The 23,786-nt window shown below is 45.0% G+C and overlaps 2 protein-coding genes across 7 annotated transcripts in view; both read right to left on the minus strand.

Moving 5' to 3' along the window:
• Positions 1–101: 101 nt before the first annotated feature.
• On the minus strand, positions 102–12,988 carry DSN1 (DSN1 component of MIS12 kinetochore complex). Of its 4 annotated transcripts, none has more exons than XM_043506962.1 (12): positions 12,970–12,988; positions 12,254–12,284; positions 11,615–11,675; positions 10,726–11,088; positions 9,696–9,769; positions 8,768–8,840; positions 8,056–8,143; positions 6,094–6,153; positions 5,371–5,442; positions 3,804–3,951; positions 3,262–3,349; positions 102–529 (listed from the first exon to the last, which is right to left on the minus strand). In XM_043506962.1, exons 2-12 carry the CDS (start codon positions 12,257–12,259, stop codon positions 423–425), a joined length of 1,140 nt encoding a protein of 379 aa, XP_043362897.1. In that variant the 5' UTR covers positions 12,260–12,284; positions 12,970–12,988; the 3' UTR covers positions 102–422. The 4 variants fall into 4 exon arrangements, with proteins under 4 accessions (XP_043362897.1, XP_043362896.1, XP_038234058.1 ...); XM_043506961.1 differs by having other exon boundaries at positions 12,859–12,977; XM_043506960.1 differs by lacking the exon at positions 12,970–12,988 and adding an exon at positions 621–721 and having other exon boundaries at positions 407–529; positions 12,254–12,703.
• Positions 12,989–15,640: 2,652 nt separating this feature from the next.
• PBX4 (PBX homeobox 4) overlaps positions 15,641–23,786 on the minus strand; it is a 49,589-nt gene continuing 41,443 nt past the window's right edge. For all 3 annotated transcript variants that reach the window (XM_038379063.2, XM_043506959.1, XM_038379062.2), the window contains exons 7-9: positions 19,528–19,634; positions 17,807–17,893; positions 15,641–16,461 (exon numbers count right to left, since the gene is read on the minus strand). In XM_038379063.2, coding sequence (XP_038234991.1) covers positions 16,369–16,461; positions 17,807–17,893; positions 19,528–19,634 — 287 coding nt within the window. In that variant the 3' untranslated portion in view covers positions 15,641–16,368. The remainder of the gene's footprint in view (positions 16,462–17,806; positions 17,894–19,527; positions 19,635–23,786) is intronic.

Genomic DNA, 23,786 nt, shown 5'->3' on the forward strand with positions numbered 1-23,786 from the left:
TGTTCGGTCCTTCCCGCTCTTCCCCGCACCTGTCTATTGGTTCGTCCCCTCCCTCTTCCCTCTCGGCGCTGAGCCCCGCCCCCAGGAGCGGAGCCCACACGTGGCAGCACTGGGGGGCGATGCCCCGCCCTTTTATTCACAGCACAGGTAACCCCGAGAGCAAGGCACGGTCCGGTGATACAGCTCAGTCCGACAGAACAAGCCCTCTGACACCCACCCCCCCAAACCAGCCACTGCTCCCACCCCAAGTGATAGGCACCCCATAGTACATTTATGAAGGCAAGTGAGTGCTAAGCCCCCCCAGGCCTCCTGGACCTCTAGAACCACAACCTCTTAGAGAAGCGGGGAAAGAGCCTGCAGGGAAAGGTAATAAAGGCAAAGGCAAAAGGAGGCAATGACAGCCATCTGCTGCAAGTCTGTGTTTAACCCTCTGGAGGCTGCTGGCATTGGGGGACCGGTGGCTTCTTTAGGGGAACTTTGAGTAGTTTCCGAATAGGTGAGTTTTCCAGTTGCTGAAAGGTCCTTGATGCTGCAAGAGAAGCAACAAAATCCTCAGTTATCTCCACCCAGTCTAGGGAAAGGCTTTGGCTAAGCTCAAGCAGTTACAATTGAGCGCAGACCTGGATCTAATTTTGGTTTTGGCCCAGTTTGTCTGAGGTCTTGAATGGGTCCCCTTGCTTTCCCCACCCCTGGAGTGTATACTCTTCTTTTAGGATGTGACCTAAATATGTCTTCACAAATCCAACACTGAGTCAGACAGCAGGGAAAGATTTCAGAGTAGCAGCTGTGTTAGTCTGTATTCGCAAAAAGAAAAGGAGTACTTGTGGCACCTTAGAGACTAACAAATTTATTAGAGCATAAGCTTTCGTGAGCTACAGCTCACTTCATCGGATGCATTGGGTGGAAAAAACAGAGGGGAGATTTATATACACACACAGAGAACATGAAACAATGGGTTTATCATACACACTGTAAGGAGAGTGATCACTTAAGATAAGCCATCACCAGCAGCGGGGCGGGAAAGAGGAAAACCTTTCATGGTGACAAGCAAGGTAGGCTAATTCCAGCAGTTAACAAGAATATCAGAGGAACAGTGGGGGGTGGGGTGGGGTGGGGGGGAGAAATAACATGGGGAAATAGTTTTACTTTGTGTAATGACTCATCCATTCCCAGTCTCTATTCAAGCCTAAGTTAATTGTATCCAGTTTGCAAATTAATTCCAATTCAGCAGTCTCTGGTTGGAGTCTGTTTTTGAAGCTTTTTTGTTGAAGTATAGCCACTCTTAGGTCTGTGATCGAGTGACCAGAGAGATTGAAGTGTTCTCCAACATCAACCACACTATCAGAGGCTCGTTCACCTGCGCATCTACCAATGTGATATATGCCATCATGTGCCAGCAATGCCCCTCTGCCATGTACATTGGCCAAACTGGACAGTCTCTACGTAAAAGAATGAATGGACACAAATCAGACGTCAAGAATTATAACATTCAAAAACCAGTTGGAGAACACTTCAATCTCTGCTGAATTGGAATTAATTTGCAAACTGGATACAATTAACTTAGGCTTGAATAGAGACTGGGAATGGATGAGTCATTACACAAAGTAAAACTATTTCCCCATGTTATTTCTTCTCCCCCCCCACCCCACCCCACCCCACCCCCCACTGTTCCTCTGATATTCTTGTTAACTGCTGGAATTAGCCTCCCTTGCTTGTCACCATGAAAGGTTTTCCTCTTTCCCCCCCCTGCTGCTGGTGATGGCTTATCTTAAGTGATCACTCTCCTTACAGTGTGTATGATAAATCCATTGTTTCATGTTCTCTGTGTGTGCGTATATAAATCTCTCCTCTGTTTTTTCCACCAAATGCATCCGATGAAGTGAGCTGTAGCTCACGAAAGCTTATGCTCTAATAAATTTGTTAGTCTCTAAGGTGCCACAAGTACTCCTTTTCTTCTTACAGCAGGGAAAGGGATTTTAGCCATTTAAATTTCCTCCTGCTCCTAAAGGCAGAGTTCAGCATCCATAGATTTAGGGCTGACTTTATAAATCCTCAGACTGGTGAAGAACAGAAGAACAGCCATACTGGGTTAGGCCAAAGTTCCATCTAGCCCAGTAGCCTGTCTTTGGACAATGGCCAATGCCAGAGGAAACGAACAGAATAGGTAGTCATCAAGTGATCCATCCCTTGTTGCCCAATTCCCAGCTTCTGCAAAAAGGCTAGGAACACCATCCTGGCTAATAGCTATTCATGGACCTATCCTCCATGAATTTTTTTTTTTTTTTTTTAACCCTGTTATAGTCTTGGCCTTCACAACATCCTGGCAAAGAGTTCCACAAGCTGACTGTGCATTGTGTGAAGAAATACGTCCTTTCGTGTGTTTTAAACCGGTTGTCTATTAATTTCATTTGGTGATCCATAGTTCTTGCGTTATGAGAACGAGGAAGTAACGCTTCCCAATTCACTTTCTCCAGCCCCGTCATGACTTTATAGACCTCAGTCATCACCCCCTTTAGTCATCTCTTTTCCAAGCTGAACAGTCCCAGTCTTTTTAATCTCTCCTCATACAGAAGTTGCTCCATCCCCTTCATCATTTTTGTTGCCCTTTTCTGAACCTTTTCCGATTCCAATCTCTCTTTTTGGAGATGCGGCAACCACATCTGCACGCAGTATTCAAGATGTGGGTGTATCTTGGACGTGTACATAAGAGACCCGATATGGGAACAGCCTTAAATAGGCAATTGTGAGAGGTGTCATTTGTTATTTTCACTAACATGGCTATACTGTGGTGTCTCACAATACAATATTCAGTAAAATGTCCCCAACAACTATAAGTACAGGATTTCCTTGTACTAGAATAAACCGTATACACAGGCAGAACCTCAGCAATGAAGAGGGTGGAGTAAGAGCTTAAATACAAAATAAACAATAAACCCTTTTTACGGTAACGTGCACTCAATGTCATTTTTCCCTCAACAGGTTTTTAATGCTTCTTACAGTGGTCTAACAAGTACCGTGTGCAGCAAATGTTATCACTTAAAAAACAAACCAAAAAAAAAACAACCCCCAACCACCTCTTCTAATGACAATGTCAAGGTACAGCCAAAGCGATTTAGGGGTGAGAAAGAGAACAAAAATTAGGGAAGAGAACAAAAATTAATCCACCTCCCTCTGTAGCTTTCTGGGTTTTATTGCTTAACAAAGGTTCTGTATTTAATGGATAGGAAGCATTTACTGCCGATGGCTGGAATGTCTGCTTACCAAGTTGCTCTGACAGATTCCGGAGGTACTGTGTACTGTCTTCTATGAAAGTCTGCAACAACTTTACTGCCTGCTGTAGTTCATCCAGCTGCAAAACACACAAAAAAAGGTTTCAGGGAAACTCAGAAGATAAACGAGAAAACTCTAAGAATTTAGTGAGCTGGGTGAATAAAGCAAATGCCAAACCAAATCATTTGGTGATGATTTCATTAGAAATTTCCACTTATTTCCCTTTCATAACCTGTAATGCAGGTTTGGACCATAGAATGATATTGAAATATGACAGCAGATTCCTTGTGTTCATTGCTGGAAAACATTTATTAAACAATGTACTATGTTCAGTGACCTCACTATGTCAATTCCTCATTGGTGTAGAGAAGAGAATCACTTCTCTAAGGCAAATAAGCTAATTTCTGGGTCTTGCATAGCCTGACATCTTCTCAAGACGAATGATTCAGACACAACAGGTCAGCTGACACTTCTGTGTTTGCACCATTAATGATTTTTAAACCCTTTAGTACATTTCAGACCCGATAACTCACCACAAGCTCCATGCAGTCAAACACCTCACCCTGGCTAGCTAGTATTTTCTGATAGTTAGGCTTGCTACCGAGAACTTTGGCCTGTGAGGTTCCGAGATAACTAGCAGGTTCCACTTGCACTTCATTCGTCTTGCACTGCTTCAGTTGTCTTGAAAACAAAAAGCATGGTACACATATAACCACTGCACATGGGGAGTACCCACTTTCCAATGGTGCCCAGCATAGGTGTGGCTATATAGAAGCAAATTATTTGTATTTCTGTCATCTGCCACAAGATCTCCAAAGTGTCCCAATAAAACAAATGTTAAAACTTATCACAAATGCTGGCAGAAAATCAGTTCCTAAATACATATCCCAATTAAACAAGTTTCCATAATTTACCACATCTCCAATGACAGGACCTGAGTGTACTTTTCATTTCAAAAACAACAAGGAGTCCTTGTGGCACCTTAAGAGACTAACACATTTATGTGGGCATAAGCTTTCATGGGCTAGAAGCCACTTCATCAGATGCATGGAGTGGAGAATACAGGAGCAGGTATAAATACATGAAAAGATGGGAGTTGCCTTACCCTCTGCCATGTACATTGGCCAAACCGGACAGTCTCTACACAAAAGAATAAATGGACACAAATCTGACATCAGGAACTACAACATTCAAAAACCAATAGGAGAACACTTCAATCTCCCTGGTCACTCAATAACAGACCTAAAACTGGCAATTCTTCAACCAAAAACTTCAAAAACAGACTCCAATGTGAAACTGCGGAACTGGAATTAATTTGCGAACCGGACACCATCACATTAGGCCTGAATAAAGACTGGAAGTCGTTGGGTCATTACAAAACCTAAACCTAATTTCCCCCATACTAATTTCCCCCTATTGTTACTCACACCTTCTTGTCAATGTGTGTCAAACTCACACTCTCATTACCACTACAGAAGTTATTTTTCCTCCCTGAGTATCCTACTGTTAATTGAATTGTCTCGTTATACTGACCTCACACTTGGTAAGGCAACTCTGAAAAATCTTTTCATGTATTTATACCTGTTCCTGTATTTTCCACTCCATGTATCTGATGAAGTGGGTTCTAGCCCACGAAAGCTTATGCCCAAATAAATGTGTTAGTCTCTAAGGTGCCACGAGGACCCCTCGTTGTTTTTGCGGATACAGACTAACACGGCTGCTCCTCTGAAACCTGTTTTCATTTCAGAGTCCTTTGCCAAGTATTTTTAAATAAGACTTAATTCCTTTAACCTATTCTCTTCCCTGTGTTCTTCAGGGCTGACAGCATGATTAACAGGAATTTCTTGTCTGACCTTTGCTGCTGCTTCATTATGCAACTGTGGGCTGATGATATTTAAATTAAACTATGTATGGAGAGAACACCTGATTGACAACTGATCACAAAGTGCTGAAGTCTTTTAACATAAACAGTTTGGGCTCTAGAAGACTGGAGTTAAATACAATAGAGGATCACATTAGCTAGTGACTAGCACTATTAGATTCTCAGTTTTAAATCTAATTTTTGGCTGAAAAGGAGAGACAGAAAAAGGATAATCTAACCTGGACATTTCTTCTGCACTTTTCTGGAAACTCAGTAAAAGCTGATCCCAAGTTTGAGACTCTGTAGTAAACCTTTAGAATGAACAAACAGATGAAAGGTAGTTACTACATACTATGGGAGAGGAATTACCTCCCTTGGGCTTCACTAATGTAAGGGGCCTATAGAAATTACACCAGAACCCTGCCTTTTACTCTGGGCCAGAATTTTGCCTTCTGATTTACAAGAGACAGATATACAGATGCACATGGGGACAGATTTAGCCACGAAATAAACAAGTGCTAACTTAAGTGGAATTAGGGCTGCTTGCATCACAGCAGAACCAGACTCACAGATTTCTGTGTTACATGAAAGCTGTGTTGTGTGAATTACCTCCAGACCAGAAGTTGCTTGCAATTCATGCCCTGCTCATGGGTCCAATTCTAGGACTTACAAAGGCAGGCTTACACTGGACAAGCTTTCTCTAAAACTTTAAAAATAAATTCAGTGACCTAGAGCACCAGCAAGATTGAGGGTGGGAGCTGGTGTCCAGAAAGAATCTCAGAGTGAGTTTCTCTGTTTAATAGAACCTAACTGAGTTGCTTCTGTGTTAGGCTTCTCTTCACATAGTGTCCTGTCCCCATTTTAGATGCTTGAATCATTGCTGATAACACCAAGAATTATGAGAAAAGGCCCAATTGTGTCCATTCAGCCATACGAAACCAGGCCTAGGCTGTTTTTCTTACCTGTTTATATATTCCTTCATCTGGGCCAATGACACATTTAGTGCAGGGTCTGATAAAATACTGAAACAGAGAAGCACAATATCAGAGAGATTTTAAGGTGTTGGCAATATCTATATCACGCAGGATTGTGATGATTGTTTAGTGTTTGTGCAGTGCCTCCGTGTAAACACAATATATTATACTTCATTCAAATTTTTGGTTATTCTAGGACAGGGGTCAGCAACCTTTTAGAAGTGGTGTGCCGAGTCTTCATTTATTCACTTTAATTTAAGGTTTTGCGTGCCAATAATACATTTAACATTTTTTAGAAGGTCTCTATAAGTCTATATAACTAAAACTGTTGTCGTATGTAAACAAGGTTTTCAAAATGTTTAAGAAGCTTCATTTAAAATTAAATTAAAATGCTGATCTTACACCTCCGGCCTGCTGCTGGCTTGGGGTTCCATTCACCTAGGCCGGCAGTGGGCTGAGCAGGGCCTGTGGCCGGGACCCTGGCTGGCAAGGGGCTGGCAGCCAGAACCCCAGACCGGCAGTGAGCTGAGCGGGGCCGGTGGCTGGGACCCCACACCAGCAGTGGGCTGAGCGGCTCAGCCTGCTGCCACTCAGTCCGCTGCCAGTCTGGGGTTCCGTCCACAGGCTCCTGCCAGCCAGGATCCCGGCTGCCGGCCCCGCTCAGCCCACTGCCGGTCTGGGGTCCCAGCCCTGTCCACATAGAGTAGGTACCTACCTTCTTCCTGGTTCTAGCCATTCTCTTCCTCTCTCTGCACTGAGATGAGAGTGGGAGTGCGCTAGGAACAGGGCTGAGGGGGTTAAAGGAGCAGGCTGGGGGTTGGGGTGCAGGGTCTGGCCAGGAGCTAGAATGAGGGAGGGGGCTTAGGGTTGGGGCAGGAGGTTTGGGTGTGGAGCACTCACCTGGGCAGCTCCCATTTGGTGCGAGGGGTGCAGGTGGGAATGTGGGGGTGTGTGCAAGAGCTCCCGTTTGCTGCTCAGGGTGGGGATGTGGGAGGTATAAGAGTCAGGGCAGGGGGCTGGGTATGTGTGGGGGGTGCCGGAGTCAGGGCTGGGGTTGTGGGGGGGGGTTCAGGGCGGTGGGCTGGGGTTGTGGGGGTGCTCCCAGCCCCATCCTGAGCGGCTCACAGCAGGGGAGCTGGAGAGGATATGCCGATTCCACCCCCTTCCCCAAGGTCCCTGGAGCAGAGAGTGCACTGCAGCTCCGCTTTTCCCTCTCCCCTCTGTACCAAGGGCCGTCAGCTGATCGGCCACAGGGAAGGAGAGGAGGAGGGGCAGGAACCCAGCACACTGGGGGAAGCGGCGTGGAGAGGGGGAAGCTTGCCTGCCCTGCAAGGAGAGAGCAGTGGGCGGAGGGCAGAGAAGAGCGGGCTGGGCAGGGCAGGATTTTTAATGGCACGGTGCTGTCTGCTGGGGTAGGCAGACAGCAGTGTGCCATTAAAAATTGGGTCGCGTGCCGTCTTTGGCCCGTGCACCATAGCTTGCCGACCCCTGTTCTAGGATATAAATGTAAACAAGAAAACTCCTGCTGATGTGCCAAGCACTACAGAAGACACTTTGGTGCCATGACTATTAAGATGAACATTCTCCTTTAGAATCATTAGCATTAAAGACATTAAATACACTTTCCAAATGGATAGCTAACACAGCCCTGCATAGCCCATTTGTCTAACATGTGGGCTCTTAGCACTCACAAACACCAAGTTCCAATGTAAGTTTTGCACGAAAGAATTGTGGCATTTTAGCCTGCCGACCCTCATTACAAGTTGTACCCAATATCAGACACTAAGAGCCTGCAATAGGTCATTACTGTCTCCAGTGTCTGCAGTATGAATCTTGACAAGTTTCATGAATTGCAATGCAAGATAATCAGTCAGGCACTGGGACAGGAATAGCAAACTCCAGTTCCATGACATGTTGCAACAACACTCTGCAATCACAGGGAGTCATTACCCTTTCAGCTCTTCTGTACATTTCTTTAGCGTTCCATCTAGTTTCAGTCTCTCTGTACAACGCATCAGCTCTTCTGAAACTGAATTCACTGGAAGTGGGGACAAGACAACAAGAAAACAAAGTGCAGTAGTTAAGCAACAGACAGTATCTCCACTGAATGCATCCGATGAAGTGAGCTGTAGCTCACGAAAGCTTATGCTCAAATAAATTTGTTAGTCTCTAAGGTGCCACAAGTACTCCTTTTCTTTTTGCGAATACAGACTAACACGGCTGCTACTCCTGCTCTCTGCAGAACTAACTCACACTGAAGCCTGAAGTAAAATACATGGAACACTAGTACTCAAGGCTCACATGCCAAGATGTTGCATAACCCATGAACCCTGTTTTTATAGCATAACCAGTTCAGTTCCCTAACAGAGGGCATTCCAGATACAAGCCACGCTAGCTTTGGCGGAGAGAAAATATATGTGATCAAAGCTTACTTTGGGCATTCTCTTGGCACCACTGATGATGCACAGGCTGTTATTAGAAGCACCAATTTCAAAGGATTTTTTTGGCTGCTCAAGCTCCTTCTTTCCCAAAACATTTGGTTCCCTCTGGAGTGGAAATTGAGTGACCCTTCCCCTGTGCGAGTTGAGAGCTAAAGATAGATTATTACTCTCCTCAATGTATAGCATTACCCTTTGATTAAATATATCACATGGAGACTCACCATTTGCTTTAAAAGCCTCAGGGCTGAAGCCATCAGTCTGCTTCAAGAAGTGCTGAAGCTTCTGGGCAGAGAACTGGGAGAACAGAGAAGTGAGTGAGGTATTTGTTTTGTTTTTCTTTTTATAGACTATTCAAAATGTCACATCTGACACTGGGCTGCTTTTCATTAGACCATCCAGTGGGAGAAGCAGTTATCCAAGTTTTGCCAAGTGCAACAGGAGGATGATTATAGAATCTCAGCAGGTTTTCTCTTTCAAGATTATTACAAACAATGGAAAGCACGACAAAAGTGTCTTTTTTGCACTTTGTTTTAAAGACTGAATACCAGACATTGATGTCAGTGTGCAGCCAAAACTAGAGAAAAGCTTTCAGCATTGCTTCAGTCAAATGCGTGTGGTATTACGCAGCAGGAAACAGTACCTTGCTAGGAGTGAAATTATAAAATCCTACAAACCAAAAATCACAAAAATTATTTTCCATAGAGCTCCGATATGTATAAAGTCATTCCAAAGTTAATATCTCTTAGTTGGTATGACAAAGTAAAATGTGCCACAGCCTAAATTCTACAAACTATTTAATCTCTCTCACTTGTTTCAGTTACATCAGTTTATAAACTGTAAAGTTTAGCTTTTGTATCATTTTCAAAGTATTTGCAATCAGTTAACCTTCACAAACACTTTTATGGCATTTATTCCCCCATATTACAGAAAGGGAAACCAAGGGACAGGGAAGTGAAGTGACCTCTCCTTGCTCATGGAGGGATTCAGATGGGACTAGAACTCAGGACTCCTACCTCTTGCTAGACCACATCTCACAACACTTCATTACTTATTTATAGATTAAAACCCATCAAAAAAAATGAAGTATAAGAAGCAGAATAATACACAACTAATTTGTTTTTAGCAAAAAGGTTCCTTCAGAGACCTCACCTGGAAACTAGACAGCAGAAGCATGGAAAGCCTGTCAGTCTCAGGAAAATCAAGGCTGATTGATTTGCTCAGCTCTAAAAGTTAAACACAAACACATTTAAAAAGACAAGTTTACCTCAAACTGTGAGCAGCTGAAATGTCCCTGAGCTGGACACTGTAAATACTGATGCATATAGACACAAGAGCAGGGACAGTCTATCCAGCAACTTCATTGCCAGAAGAGCCAATCTCAAGTGCTAAATGGGGAGGTAACAAAGCAGATGCTACATGTTGCATGTTAGAAGGGTAATGAAAACTTTAACATAGAAGTTCCTTTTTAACTCAAGCAGTGATTAAGAGAGCTGTTAACTCCCTAATGCTGAGTCCTGCATTTACTTCTGCACTGGAGGATGGTCCATCAATCTGGGGCTGGGAGGTTCCTTTCTATGCATGCTCTAATGGATGAATCTCACACACTTCAGAACTAAGGAACTGCTTTGTAAAAGAAAAGAAAAAGAACGGCATTATGGAGAATCAAATATATAACTCAGTCTCCGGGCTGCCTGCATGGAACATACTCCCAGATAGGAGCTTCCAACTTCTACAGTGAAAGGTCTGATGAGGTGCTCCAGATTTTTACTAAGCAGAAGCAGTGTTTTGCATGCAGCCAGATGCTGCTCCTCACCCTTAGAACTTTTGTACGGTACACGTGCACACATTTTTGAGCTGTTCATGCTAGCTGGTGTTCATGTCACCATCTTCTTTTGGGCAAGGATATCTGACAGAGCTATAAATAGCCTGTTAGCTTAAACTGGACCATTGCAGCACTCATGGTCTAAACATCCATTTTAAAGTCAAAATTGCCAGGTCTCATTTAGTGCTGTACTCAGAGAAAGCTGCCAAACATAGCCCTAACTGGAGCAAAGTCTGGGCCCAATCACTGCATTGGTGCCTTACACATTGCACCCATGAACTCAGAGTTCCACTTGTCCAGAATTCTCACACAAGGATCTCAGCATAGTTTAATCACAAGGCGGTACATGGCACCTACCTGTGACATCCTGGTGGAAAGGAGGCAGCGACTTCCGGCGGTTGGTTCCTTTCAGACTGGAGCGGCACCATGAGCGACGTGTGATTTGTGGGCTAATGGCAAGTGCCCTTGGGGACAAGTTAAATGAACTTGAAGTGAGGCCTTTCCTGGGACTCTCTCTCCATGGAGATATCCTCTTGGGACTGGGACTCCGGTCAGCTTTCTTGGGGCTAGGATGAGGACAAGACCTTTTCCTAGTAGCCGCTCTGACTCTGTCAGTGGGACTTGCTCTCACATTAGCCTTGTTACCAGGCCCAGGACTAATAACTTTGTTCGGCTCTGAAAAGTGTTCAGGCTCCACTTTCTCCTCACTGGGGTCATGTTCTAGAAGAAATGCACATAACAGATAAAAACCAATGAAATGCTAAAGCAGAGGAAATTACCTCTCATAGGATTCTGAATGGGAATATAGGACCTGTCCCCTACGCATCACTGTTTCAAACCCAGCCCAGGGTGGCAGTGACTGAAACATATTCTGATCTGATGGCTCTTACACCTTTTCAGGGGACTGCCACAGAGTCAGGGTGTGGACAGTTTGAGCCCCCTGTTCCCACCCACTCCTTCAATTCATCTTTAGACCCATCCTCTGCAGAGTCCAGGAAGGGAGGAAGGACAGGGCTGTAGAGATGAAGGAAGATTGTGCTTTCCCAATCTGGCCCAGTATGCAATCTCACACCTGGATTTGCAATCCAATACTGCAAAGCCCTTCACATTCTGCTCATAGCTAATGTGAATGCTGTGATTATCCCGGTGTTTGAAGCAGCTCTAGAAACCAAACAAACTGAACTGTGTCACATCACTATCATTTACCCAGGGAACTAATAATTAGTTCTTTGAAATAATACCTTACCTTGTGTCCCACCACTATTCTTCCCATCTTCAACAACAGGGAGGTTCTGCTGGGGGGGAGTCTGAAAAATAAATATTTTCCATGATATATTTTAGTTCCACAAAACAGAAATCCATGTGGACACAAGGGATGGGAAGAGAAATAGGCAGGATGCCTGCGTGGCTGCTCCTCTAAAGCTTAAAAAGATGCATAGTCAAATTCTTTCCTTTCCCAACAATCAGTCTCAATGCCCATTGACAATAGCTAGGCAGGTGGTATGCTGCAACTTCTGCTTATTATGATCAACACAATCAGCTCAGTGCCAACTTGTCCTTCTACACATCCCCCAACTGTTGACATCTCTTATCATTTAGACCAGTGATGCTCCACCCTTCCCACCAAGCAATATATGAAGCACAGGATGACTGTGACTCCTTGATACCCTGTTTGCAACCCCTTTATGGGTCATGACTTCCAGACCAAGAGCCCATGGCTTAAACTGCAAGCTCTTTGGGACAGGGACTGTCTTTTGTTACATGTTTCTGTGCAGAACCTAGACCATAGGAGCACTAATCCCAGACAGGGTCTTCTAGGCACTGCTGCAATACAAATATATAACAAAAACCCATTTTAAAGGTGGGGCAGGGGCACAGTGCTCACCTGCATTTCCTGAAGCCAAGCCTCTTCAGTCCTGCAACACCAAGCACACATAGGGTAAGAACTGGCCTAAGCTACTGACTTCTTGCAGCTACACGAGGCTTCTCGAAGCCCATCGGGCGCTGACCCCTCTACTCCTATTTGTTACTCCAGGAACCATTTAGTGTCAGAGACACTGCGCGGGTGCCGGGGCCCTGGGACAGTCCCCCCCTCCCGCTGGGCAGCTCGGGGACATGAGGCCTGTTGCCTATAGGGCACCCGCTAGAGCCAGGCCCCAGGATGGAGACTGGCGGCGGCAAGCCCCAGTGGAGGAGGAGGAGGAGGAGGGGCCGCACCCCAGGCCGGGGGGGTCCTGTCGGGCCCAGGGAGGGGAGGAGTGACCGGGCAGGGATAGGAGCTTCGCTCTCCGCGGGAATGGGCGAGGAAACCCTCCCCGCAGAGGCCGTGGGGAAGGGGGGACACCACAGTGACCCACCCCACCCCCGGAGCCTGCGGAAGGGGAGACGGGGGACACCGCAACCGCAACCGCAACCGCCCTGGGGGGGGGGGCGAGCGAGGCGATCACGCTGCAGTGGGGGAGGCCGCCGCAACCGACAGCCCCCACTCACCGGTCCCGCCCAAATTCCTCCGGCTTCGCCTCCTTCCCTCGCTCAAACAACCCGGCCGCCGCCACGCAGGCGCACTGAGGCCGCCCCGCCAACCGCGGCGCCTGTCGGGACCTGTAGTTCTAGGCGACAGGCGGACCAAGGCACACCGCGCGGGCCTCCTTGAAATAATTTATACGTGGAGCTAGGACGCCGCAAACATTCACCCGCTGCAAGGGCTTCTGGGAGATATAATAGGCAGGGCCTATAGCTCGTCACGCGGTGGGTGCTGGGAAGTGTAGTTTTGGGAGCAGCATCGGGGAAGAGCAGCTAGGGTTCTAAGGCCACCAGTGAGAGGAACAGAGGAGAGGTTGTGAAGGCGAATCTGTAATGATTATTTACATAGAAATCCTTGTGAGAGGAGGTCGGTCAGAACCTGAACTGGCCAGGACAGAGTTCCCTTCAGCAGGCATGTGATTCATCTGCCAGATCCACACACCAGCAGTTCCCTCACCCCTCCTAAAGATAAAGGGATTCTTGCTTTGCAGGATATAAGCCTCCATCTGTTCTAACCAGCAAAGGGAGTCCTCTAAACTTCTCTAGAGTATTTTGGAGTCCAGCACACGTGGGCATAGGTCCCACAGATCTCTCATCATGCTATGTGTAACAAAATAGCCAAAAATGGACTTATGGGGCCTAGATGTTCATAAGCATTATGTCTAAAGGCATGCAGGATTTGTTAACTTTTTATATCTTATTTAGAGGGAAGTCATACTGATTATCCTACCCTAAAAGTCCCTACTGTGATAGTTTGATAAGTCACTTTATGTTTTGGCCTCAGTTTCTCTATAGGAAAGATAATGATACTTTCTCTTTAAAAAGGCAATTTTGTAAAGTTTAAGCACAATATAAGACACTAATAGTGTCATTTTTGGAGGGTTAAGTCAAATGTTTTAAATGGCATTTAATGTGTATACACACACAGTTGTCAATTTTGGTTAGACATATTCCTGGAGGTTCCATCACATACCAATCTTTAATTCCTGCAGATTCTAAGACAATCCGTAGGTTGGCAACTCTTTAAATTATAAAAAGAAAAGGAGTACTTGTGGCACCTTAGAGACTAACAAATTTATTAGAGCATAAGCTTTCGTGAGCTACAGCTCCTTTTCTTTTTGCCAATACAGACTAACAGCTGCTACTCTGAAACTTGTTAGCAGAAGCAACTCTGAGACACCATGCAATCACCTACTATCCAATTCATAACTGGTCTAAACCTGTTTGGCTTTTAAAAGTCAGTAAGAGAGGCAAGACTCCTCTCTTAAGCATCTGTTGTACGATCAGTTGGATTCTATATAATTCAAAAGAACACTGAGCCAAACAGCTTCCATTTATTCAAGTGTATGTAATGGCAGAACTGGACCAATTGTTTCTGTACTAAGAAAAGCTAGACAGTACCATGACTTCCTCTCAGCATGTTGTTAGTGTCACATACTAACCCCTATATTCACCAATGTTATATGATGTTCTGTACAAAGTATGCCTTGTGAGGTGGTATTTGAAAAGTCAGAACCTGTTAAAATTATTGTCGTGTTAAAATGTGTGTATCATTGTATATGGTTTCAGAGTGGTAGCCGTGTTAGTCTATCAGCAAAAAGAACGAGGAATATTTGTGGCACCTTAGAGACTAACATTTATTTGGGCATAAGCTTTCTTGGGCTAAAACTGATGAAGCTTATGCCCAAATAAATGTGTTAGTCTCTAAGGTGCCACAAGTACTCCTCGTTCTTTTATCATTGTATATGGAGTTCTTATTTTGCCACGATTGCTACTGAAACCTGTGGGTCTGGGAAACACCCACAGACCAGCCCCTCAGAAGAACAAAAACAGTAAACAAAACCCATACACGTGAAGCCTCAGGTGCACAAGAGGCATGAGTAATACATTTGCAATCCACCTGAGAGACGCTATGAATTCATTGTCTGCACCCCAACAGAGTGTATAAATAAGGGACAGTGACATCACCATAGGGCCTCTCCTTCCCCATCTATACTCAAGGAAGCAAGATTGTCTGGAAGACAAAAAGACTGATCAGTGAACTGTGAGGGAGGGGCATGGTCCTGACTGGAAGACTGTCCAGTTGGCATGAACAGCTGAAAGATTTGGATAAGAGAAATCCTTTTGCTTTCAAAACTTATTTAGCATGAAAGTGTAGGAATTAGCTTGCAATTTGTCTTTTATTTCTTTTGTAATCAATTCTGATTTTCTATGCCTCTATCACCTATAATCACTGAAATCTATCTTTTTATAGTCAATACATTTGTTGTAATATTTTACCTAAAACAGTGTGGTTGATTGAAGTGACTGGGAAATCTCTACCAGGTTAAAATGAGACTTTATGAGCTTGTATTACTCAGTAACCAAACAGTACAAGATGGTACATTTCTGGGATACAAGGCTGGAACTAGGGATATGCAGGTGTTGCCCATATATAATTCAAGAGTGGCTGGGCATAGCACTCTGGTAAAGGCTGGGGTAAGTGGGCAGAGTGGCAGCTCACACAGCAAAGCAGGGCATAGCGTACACCGGAATGGAGAATTAAGGGGGCATAGCTGTCCTACGATCAGGACTGTACCCTGGCAGATGTCACAGGTAGTTTTAGCAAACACTGTTTTGAGTAATGGTGCATGGGTTGTTTTTGCATTCATATATAGTGAGGTTTCTGCCCTGTCAAAATGGCTGCATTAAGCTGCTACTAACCAGCAAGCCCATAAGGATGAGGGGAGGCTCATGAAAAGGCAGGAAGGAAAAAGGCTTTGGAAGTTTATTATCTTTGATAAAATTTCAACTGAAAATGAGGACTTTGTATTAACATTTTCATAAATGCACAAAATCTATTCACAGCGAAGTCTGAGTTTACACTAGACATTAAATTAGAACTACATGAAATGACACAAAAGATGGAAGTTCCTATTCAGTAGCAAAGTCCAATGAAAGTTTTGGTAAAGCAATGTTCTGTTCTGGTTAATTAGTTCAGAATGAATGAGTTAAGAAAAAAGAAAAAAGTTTGTTTTCCTATACAAAATTACAATACAGAGAACGCGTACAATTACAATACAGGGAGTTTAATTGTTAGTAACTATCAACTAGAACAGAAATTTCATAGTAAAAAAACTTATGGAAATTAAAATAAGTCAACTTTAACTGGAAAATCTGAGACAAATGCCAAGTCTTAGAAGAGATACTTTCAGATTACCATAAAATTGATATTTAAAAAATGAATTTGGTTAGGAAAATGAAGCAAGTTCTTTTAAAACAATTTCACATCCCAGTGGGCAGAAGTAAAAAGAACTCAACTGTGTCATGCTGAGAGGTAGAGAGGTATCACTGTGATCACAATCTTCTATTGGTTCCAGGGTTTTTCTGAGGTAATTAGCTGTGTGTCAAGTTGTATAAACAATAGTATTGGCAAGAGAGCAACATTGACAAATTACACTAATGACCTCTTTCCTCTCATCAATAGGTCCTAAAAACTTAATTAGACGCATCCGAATTAACACTTCCAGGGTCTCCAGCAGGTGAAGTGATTGATGAAGGGGTGGTAGCGTCCTGCCAGCTGCCATTAGCCTGAACAGGGGATAAAACTATTGTCATTAAACCCTGAAGATGTTACTTGCATCCAAAAGATAAAGCATTTTAATCATCATATTTCTACATTTCAATAGAACAGTTTTGTGCTTGTGAAAGTGAGGAATTAAACAACTAGAACAGGGCTCAGTGCAGACGTGCTGCGAAAGCTCCTCCAGCACACACCTCTTCTGTGCAAGTGTACCTCATCACTTGCACCACACCAGCTGCTCTTCTATTCCAGATAGAGACACTAATATGCATGAATCTGAGACTAGGACATGACACCAAAACCTCACTTGTGACCCATGCCTGCATTTTAACTGCATCTCCAGAAGTGGAAAGATGGGTGCATTAACCTCTTTGCTACATCAGGCCTCTTCTCTCCACCCCCAGTAAAGAACATTCCAAGCAAAATTAAAAAACAAAAAACAAAAACACACAGGAGAATCTAACATTTACAGGTCATTAGCTAGCCTGAGACTGATATGAAGTTTGTTGTGCTTGTAAAGCAGTGTGTTCCAGATAGGAATTTCTCATAAGCCAAGGAAAATGCTAGTGCCAGGGTCAGCAAGGGGGTCTCAGCATGCCATTTCCTTTATAGCCCACTGGATTTTTTTTTTTTTAAAAGCAATACAGCTAAGACCAGTGGTCCCCAAACTTTTAATGCCCCCACCTCCCTCCAGAGCCAGGGTTGGAGTAGGGCTGGGGCTCGGAGGTGGGGTTGGGGAAGATACCGGGGTAGAGGCAGGGGCCAGCATCTGGGCCTGCAGCCAGGTACGGGTCCATCCCCAGCTTTGCCCCCAGCCTCATCCCCAGGCCAGGAACAGAACCATGGCAAAGGCTGGGAGCTGGTGCGGGCCCAGGATTGGAGCCACACTGAGGTTGGGGACAGGGCCAGGCGCAGCACTGGAGGCCAGGGATGCAACTGAGTATGGGACAAGAGCAGAGCTGGGGCAAGGGAGGAGCTGGGTGATGCTCCCTTCCTACCCCCGTGGAGACTGGCCCAGGCCCTACCATACCCCACCCAGGCATCCCTCCACACTGCTGTAGGGGTGGGCACGCCCCACACTTTGCAGACCTCTGTCTTAGACAATAGCCTTTCCATTGGAATAACTTAGAGGCTAGCCAGTCCCTATAGCTACACAGGCAATCATTTAGTGGCTGGGGGATAGAGCAGGAATAGCAGAAGACCACTAGATTCTGGAAATCACCTTTTTATAAACAAACAGCAATTTATAACTATGTTAAGACACAAAGGGATAGTATGCAATAAGAAATTCATTCTCTAATTCCTGCTAAAAAAAATTCACTTATCTACTGAAAGTGAAATCAAGCTCCTTACATCAATGCGCTGCGTCGTATACAAAGGATTCCCCACAATGGTGTCATATCTTCCTGTCTGGTGTATGACATGATGTAAGGAATCCATCTGTAACAAGACCACATATGGGATGGGATTAACAAGTGCGACTGTTCTTAATGTTTCCTCTGAATACTGTAGGGATGCCTCAGTTTCCCCATGCAGTTCTTAAGTCTCTAGGTGGTGGGATAAGGGGGTGTAATTGTTGCAGAGGAAAGGGCCAGTGAACATAAATGCCAGGAGACAGAGCATTGGCCAACTGATGGCCTGGGCCCTTCCCCCCTGCAAGATGATAGCTAAAGAGTTGGAAAACAAAGGAATCAGGTGACCTCCTGGCCCGGGAAAGGGACAAAGCCCAGAGGAGGGGGGGCTGGAGTGGGAGTCAGTTGGGGGCTGGCTGGGGACATGGAGTGAAGTGCAGACACGGTTGTCTGGCTCACTGCCCCCCAAAATGGACCCAGCTGAGGGCTCCTGTTCTCTGCACCTACAAGCTTTGTTTTAGATCACGTTCCTGTCATCTAATAAACCTTCTGTTTTACTGGCTGGTTAAGAGTCACGTCTGACTGCGAAGTTGGGGTGCAGGACCCTCTGGCTTCCCAAGGACCCTGCCTGGGCAGACTCAGTGTGGGAAGCGCACAGAGGGGCAGAGGATGCTGAATGCTCCAAGGTCAGACCCAGGAAGGTGGAAGCCATGTGAGCTTCTTGCCCTGAAGACAGCCTCCTCACTGAAAGGAGACTTCATCAGAATCCTGACTGGCTTCATGGGGAGCAGTTCCAGAGCATCGCCCAGGGACTCCGTGACAACAAGGGAAATAGTCTGATAAGAAATGTAGTGGTGTGGTAACACAGCATTCTAATGCCTAGAGCATGTGGCAAGGAAAAATGTAGAGGGCCAAATACTTTTAACTTGCACCTCTCAAGTGGTTTTCTTGTATGAAAGGAATTGCCTTCATGGCTCTGTTTTCTCTACAAAGGAGAGAAAAGTGAGGGGGGGGGATTTGATAGCAGCCTTCAACTACCTGAAGGGGGGGGGGGTTCCAAAGAAGATGGAGCTAGGCTGTTCTCAGTGGTGGCAGATGACAGAACAAAGAGTAATGGTCTCAAGTTGCAGCATGGGCGGTCTAGGTTGGATATTAGGAAAAACCATTTCACTGAGAGTGGTGAAGCACTGGAATGGGTTATCTAGGGAGGTGGTGGACTCTCCATCCTTAGAGGTTTTTAAGGCCCCGCTTGATAAAGCCCTGGCTGAGATGATTTAGTTGGGCTTGGTCCTGCTTTGAGCAGGCGGTTGGACTAGATGACCTCCTGAGGTCTCTTCCAACTCTAATCTTCTGTGATACATGGGATCACTTTTAGATCAATTTAGGCCCCAAGTTTAGAGTTTATAAATCCAAAGTTCAAGAGAGTCCTTGAAGGGTTCCCCGCCCATCTCCAAATTCCACATTAAAAAACCCAACTTTGTTCAACTTTAATCATTCCTTGAAATCTAACCAATAGAGTACTGTTCTAATACAGGAGAGATTGGGGGGAAGGAGGGGGGAGAAATCACTACTGTATCCTCATTAAAGTATGTGAATACTGAATGTGCAAAACCAGTTATTTTACAAATTTGAATCTATTTGCATCCATATACAAATGAGATGTACCAAATGAGACATTTGCCTTGTTGACGAAGCTATGTGTCAGTTCTCCCACACGCCTACCTGTGACTGCACATTGGCTCCCACTGGGGAGCTCTGATAGGAAGTCAGTGACTGCAAGTTTATAAATGAATCTCCAGAATTTGTCATCTTAAAAGAGCCAGAGGAACCTGAAAAAAAAGCAAGAATAGAATTTAGCCAAATGCACAGAAACTGTTTGGCTCTCTCTTCTAAAGCAGAAATATTACATTATCTTAAGTTTGAAGGAAAACTTGAAAAAAAAGATTATACATACAAAAAAGACAACTTTCAAACACTGCCAAAAGATATCCAGGGCAAGTATATGCCTTCAGAAAGTGAATAAAGGTTATACAAGAGAAAAACTGATGAAAGTACTCTCTTTATTCGCAAAAGACAAGCCATCTGGTCCATGATACACGGTCCCCTGTTTGGTAAGTATTAAGGATACACCATTTTAAAGAAGGCATGATACAGAGATTACTAAAACATGGGCTGCACTTGAGATTTTCAGAGGTATTTAGGCATCTAAAGATGTAGACAGGTGCCTGCTGGGATTTTTCAGAAGCATCCAGGTGCCAAATTTGCCATTGAAGTTAATGGGCATTCAGCATCAGGATGCTTCTGAAAATCCCAACAGGCCACTTATCTGCATCTTTAGTTACCTAAATACCTTTCACAATCTGGCCCCTCATCTACAACCTAGAATTCAAATTAAGTAATTAAGTTAATAGGTGTTCAAAACAAAACTCCAATTAACATGAACAGAGATAAAAAGGCCAATCCTTGGGTCTGGCTAAGCATCATTCAGTGCAAGACCCAAGTGTGGAGGTAAGAGGTAGAAAGGCGGTTTTATGCACATTTCTGAGACTCAGCTTCAAAAGCGTTCTGCACTCATCCCCAATGCAGAGCAGCAATGCCAACAGCAGCATTTCCCTAAGGACCATTCTGCTAGCTAGGGATTGCTGGCATGCAAGCCACCATGTCCCCTCCCCCATGGCTTCATGCCCCCTGGGAATTCCCTGTGGTTGCCCTGTGAGCAGCTTCCAATAGAAAAAATTAGAGGGGGGGTGGGGGGCCAAGGATCTGGTCCTGAAGGTATAACACATTGGTGGGAGGAATGATACACACACCTGGGTCTACGAAATATAACCAGTGTTTAATGTGTGTCAGGGCCGAGCCCCAGCATCTCTGGGCTTGGCAGTTCATAGTTTTGGCACATATGGGCTTGCTGCATCAGTTATGAATGTTTTAGGTTAGGTTAGATTAGACATAGCTTGAGCCCTGGCACCTCTTTCATTACAAATTAGGCTCTGGATATAATCCTCCATAAAACACACCTCTCATGTCACATGATAGTGTGACAACCCTGCAAAGGGCACATTTGTAAAGAGGAGAGCGGTAATATCTTTTTATTTTTAAACCACCAAATTAAACCTCCAACATTATAAAATGGATCTAGTTTTTCCACTCCTCTAGTCGCGTCTGAAAGGAGGTGATGGTAACTCCCTGATGCAAAAACACTTCTTCAGGTTTTTCCTTTGACAATCTTCAGTAAAGCCACACTAATGTGCATTGCTGATGGGAAGTCTCACTGGTCTATTGAAATTGCCCAAGTAAGCAAACGAAATATCTAAAGATAATGGATCACCATTTGACACATTTAACTTGGATTTGACGTATGAAATATTTTGTACTGCAACATCTTAGTAAGCCTTCTGTAGTATAACTTTTAAAGTAATAAATACTTAGTTCTTGGTTAATATCTGTCGGTAATATTACTCCTGGGGGGAATTCTGCACCACTGCACATGCCCAGAATTAATGTCCCCCACAGAAAAATGCATTCTGAGGGGAAGCAAAGGGAAGCCTTAAATTGCGAACATAAATTGTTGCACAAAAGTCAACATGGTTTCTGTAAAGCAGAGGTGGGCAAACTATGGCCCACAGGACCGTCCTGCCAGGCCCCTGAGCTTCTGGCCGGTAAGGCTAGTCCCCAGCCCCTCCCCTGCAGTCACACCACAGCACGGGCAGCACAGCTGCGAGCTCCTGCCGCTCTGAGCGGCATGGTAAGGAGGCGGCGGCGTGTGCACGGCCACGAGTAGGTGGTCCTGGGGGGCAGTCAGGAGACAGGATAGGTGTGGGAGTCCAGGGAGCCTATCAGGGGGCAGGGGTGTGGATAGGGGTTGGGGCAGTCTGGGGTAGCGGAGCACGGGGGGGTTGGGGGTTCTGAGGGGGGCGGTCAAGGGACAGGGTCCCGGGAAGGGGCGGGGCCAGGCTGTTTGGGGGGCACAGCCTTCCCTACCCGCCCTCCATACAGTTTCACAGCAAGATGTGGCCCTCGGGCCAAAAAGTTTGCCCACCCCTGCTGTAAAGGGAGATCATGTCTTACTAAACTATTATGTTGTTTGTTGACTCCCTCAAAGAACTCTGTGGACAAGGGGGATCCAGTGGACACAGTGTACTTAGATTTCCAGAAAGCCTTTGACAAGGTCCCTCACCAAAGGCTCTTAGGTAAATTAAGAGTTCAGAGTAGCAGCCGTGTTAGTCTATAGTCGCAAAAAGAAAAGGAGTACTTGTGGCACCTTAGAGACTAACAAATTTATTTGAGCATAAGCTTTCGTGAGCTACAGCTCACTTCATCCGGGGCATTCAGTGGAAAATACAGTGGGGATATTTATATACACACATAGAACATGAAACAATGGGTAACACACACACACACACACACACACACACACACACAGTAAGATGAAGTGAGCTGTAGCTCACGAAAGCTTATGCTCTAATAAATTTGTTAGTCTCTAAGGTGCCACAAGTACTCCTTTTCTTTTTGCGAATACAGACTAACACAGCTGCTACTCTGAAACCCGACACACTGTAAGGAGAGTGATCACTTAAGATGAGCTATTACCAGCAGGTAGAGGGGGTGGGGGTGGGGGGGGAAGGAAGAAAACCTTTTGTGGTGATAATCAAGGTGGGCCATTTCCAGCAGTTGACAAGAACATCTGAGAACGGGGGGAGGGGGGAAATAGTTTTACTTTGTGTAATGACCCATCCACTCCCAGTCTCTATTCAAGCCTAAATTAATTGTATCCAGTTTGCAAATTAATTCTAATTCAGCAGTCTCTCCTTGGAGTCTGTTTTTGACACTTTTTTTTTTTTGGTTGAATAGCAGCCACTCTCAGGTCTGTAATCGAGTGACCAGAGATTGAAGTGTTCTCCGAGTGGTTTTTGAATGTTATAATTCTTGATGTCTGATTTGTGTCCATTTATTCTTTTAAATAGAGACTGTCCAGTTTGACCAATGTACATGGCAGAGGGGCATTGCTGGCACATAATGGCATATATCACATTGGTAGATGCGCAGGTGAATGAGCCTCTGATAGCGTGGTTGATGTGATTAGGCCCTATGATGGTGTCCCCTGAATAGATATGTAGGCAGAGTTGGCAATGGGCTTTGTTGCAAGGATAGGTTCCTGGGTTAGTGATTCTGTTGTGTGGCTGCTGGTGAGTATTTGCTTCAGGTTGGGGGGCTATCTGTAAGAAAGGACTGGCCTGTCTCCCAAGATCTGTGAGAGTGATGGGTCATCCTTCGGGATAGGTTGTAGATCCTTCAAATCAGCGACACTGCGATGGGTACCCGCATGACCCCACAGTAGGCCAACGTTTTTATGGCTGACTGAGACCACCACTTCCTCAGCTCTTGTCCCCTAATGCCCCTACTCTACTTGCGCTACATTGATGACATCATCATCATCATCATCTGGACCCATGGAAAAGCAGCCCTTGAGGAATTCCACCAGGATTTCGACAATTTCCATCCCACCATCAACCTCAGCCTAGACCAGTCCACACAAGAGATCCACTTCCTGGACACTACGGTGCTAATAAGCGATGGTCACATAACCACCACCCTATACCAGAAACCTACTGACCACTATTCCTACCTACATGCCTCCAGCTTTCACCTAGATCACACCACACGATCCATTGTCTACAGCCAGGCTCTACGATACAACCGCATTTGCTCCAACCCCGCAGACAGAGACACACCTACAAGATCTCTATCAAGCATTCTTACAACTACAATACCCACCTGCTGAAGTGAAGAAACAGATTGACAGAGCCAGAAGAGTACCCAGAAGTCACCTACTACAGGACAGGCCCAACAAAGAAAACACAACGCCACTAGCCATCACCTTCAGCCCCCAACTAAAACCTCTCCATTGCATCAAGGATCTACAACCTATCCTGAAAGACAACCCATCACTCTCACAGATCTTGGGAGACAGGCCAGTCCTT

This window comes from Dermochelys coriacea, chromosome 20 (genome assembly GCF_009764565.3).
Source record: "Dermochelys coriacea isolate rDerCor1 chromosome 20, rDerCor1.pri.v4, whole genome shotgun sequence".
Taxonomy (NCBI): domain Eukaryota; kingdom Metazoa; phylum Chordata; order Testudines; family Dermochelyidae; genus Dermochelys; species Dermochelys coriacea.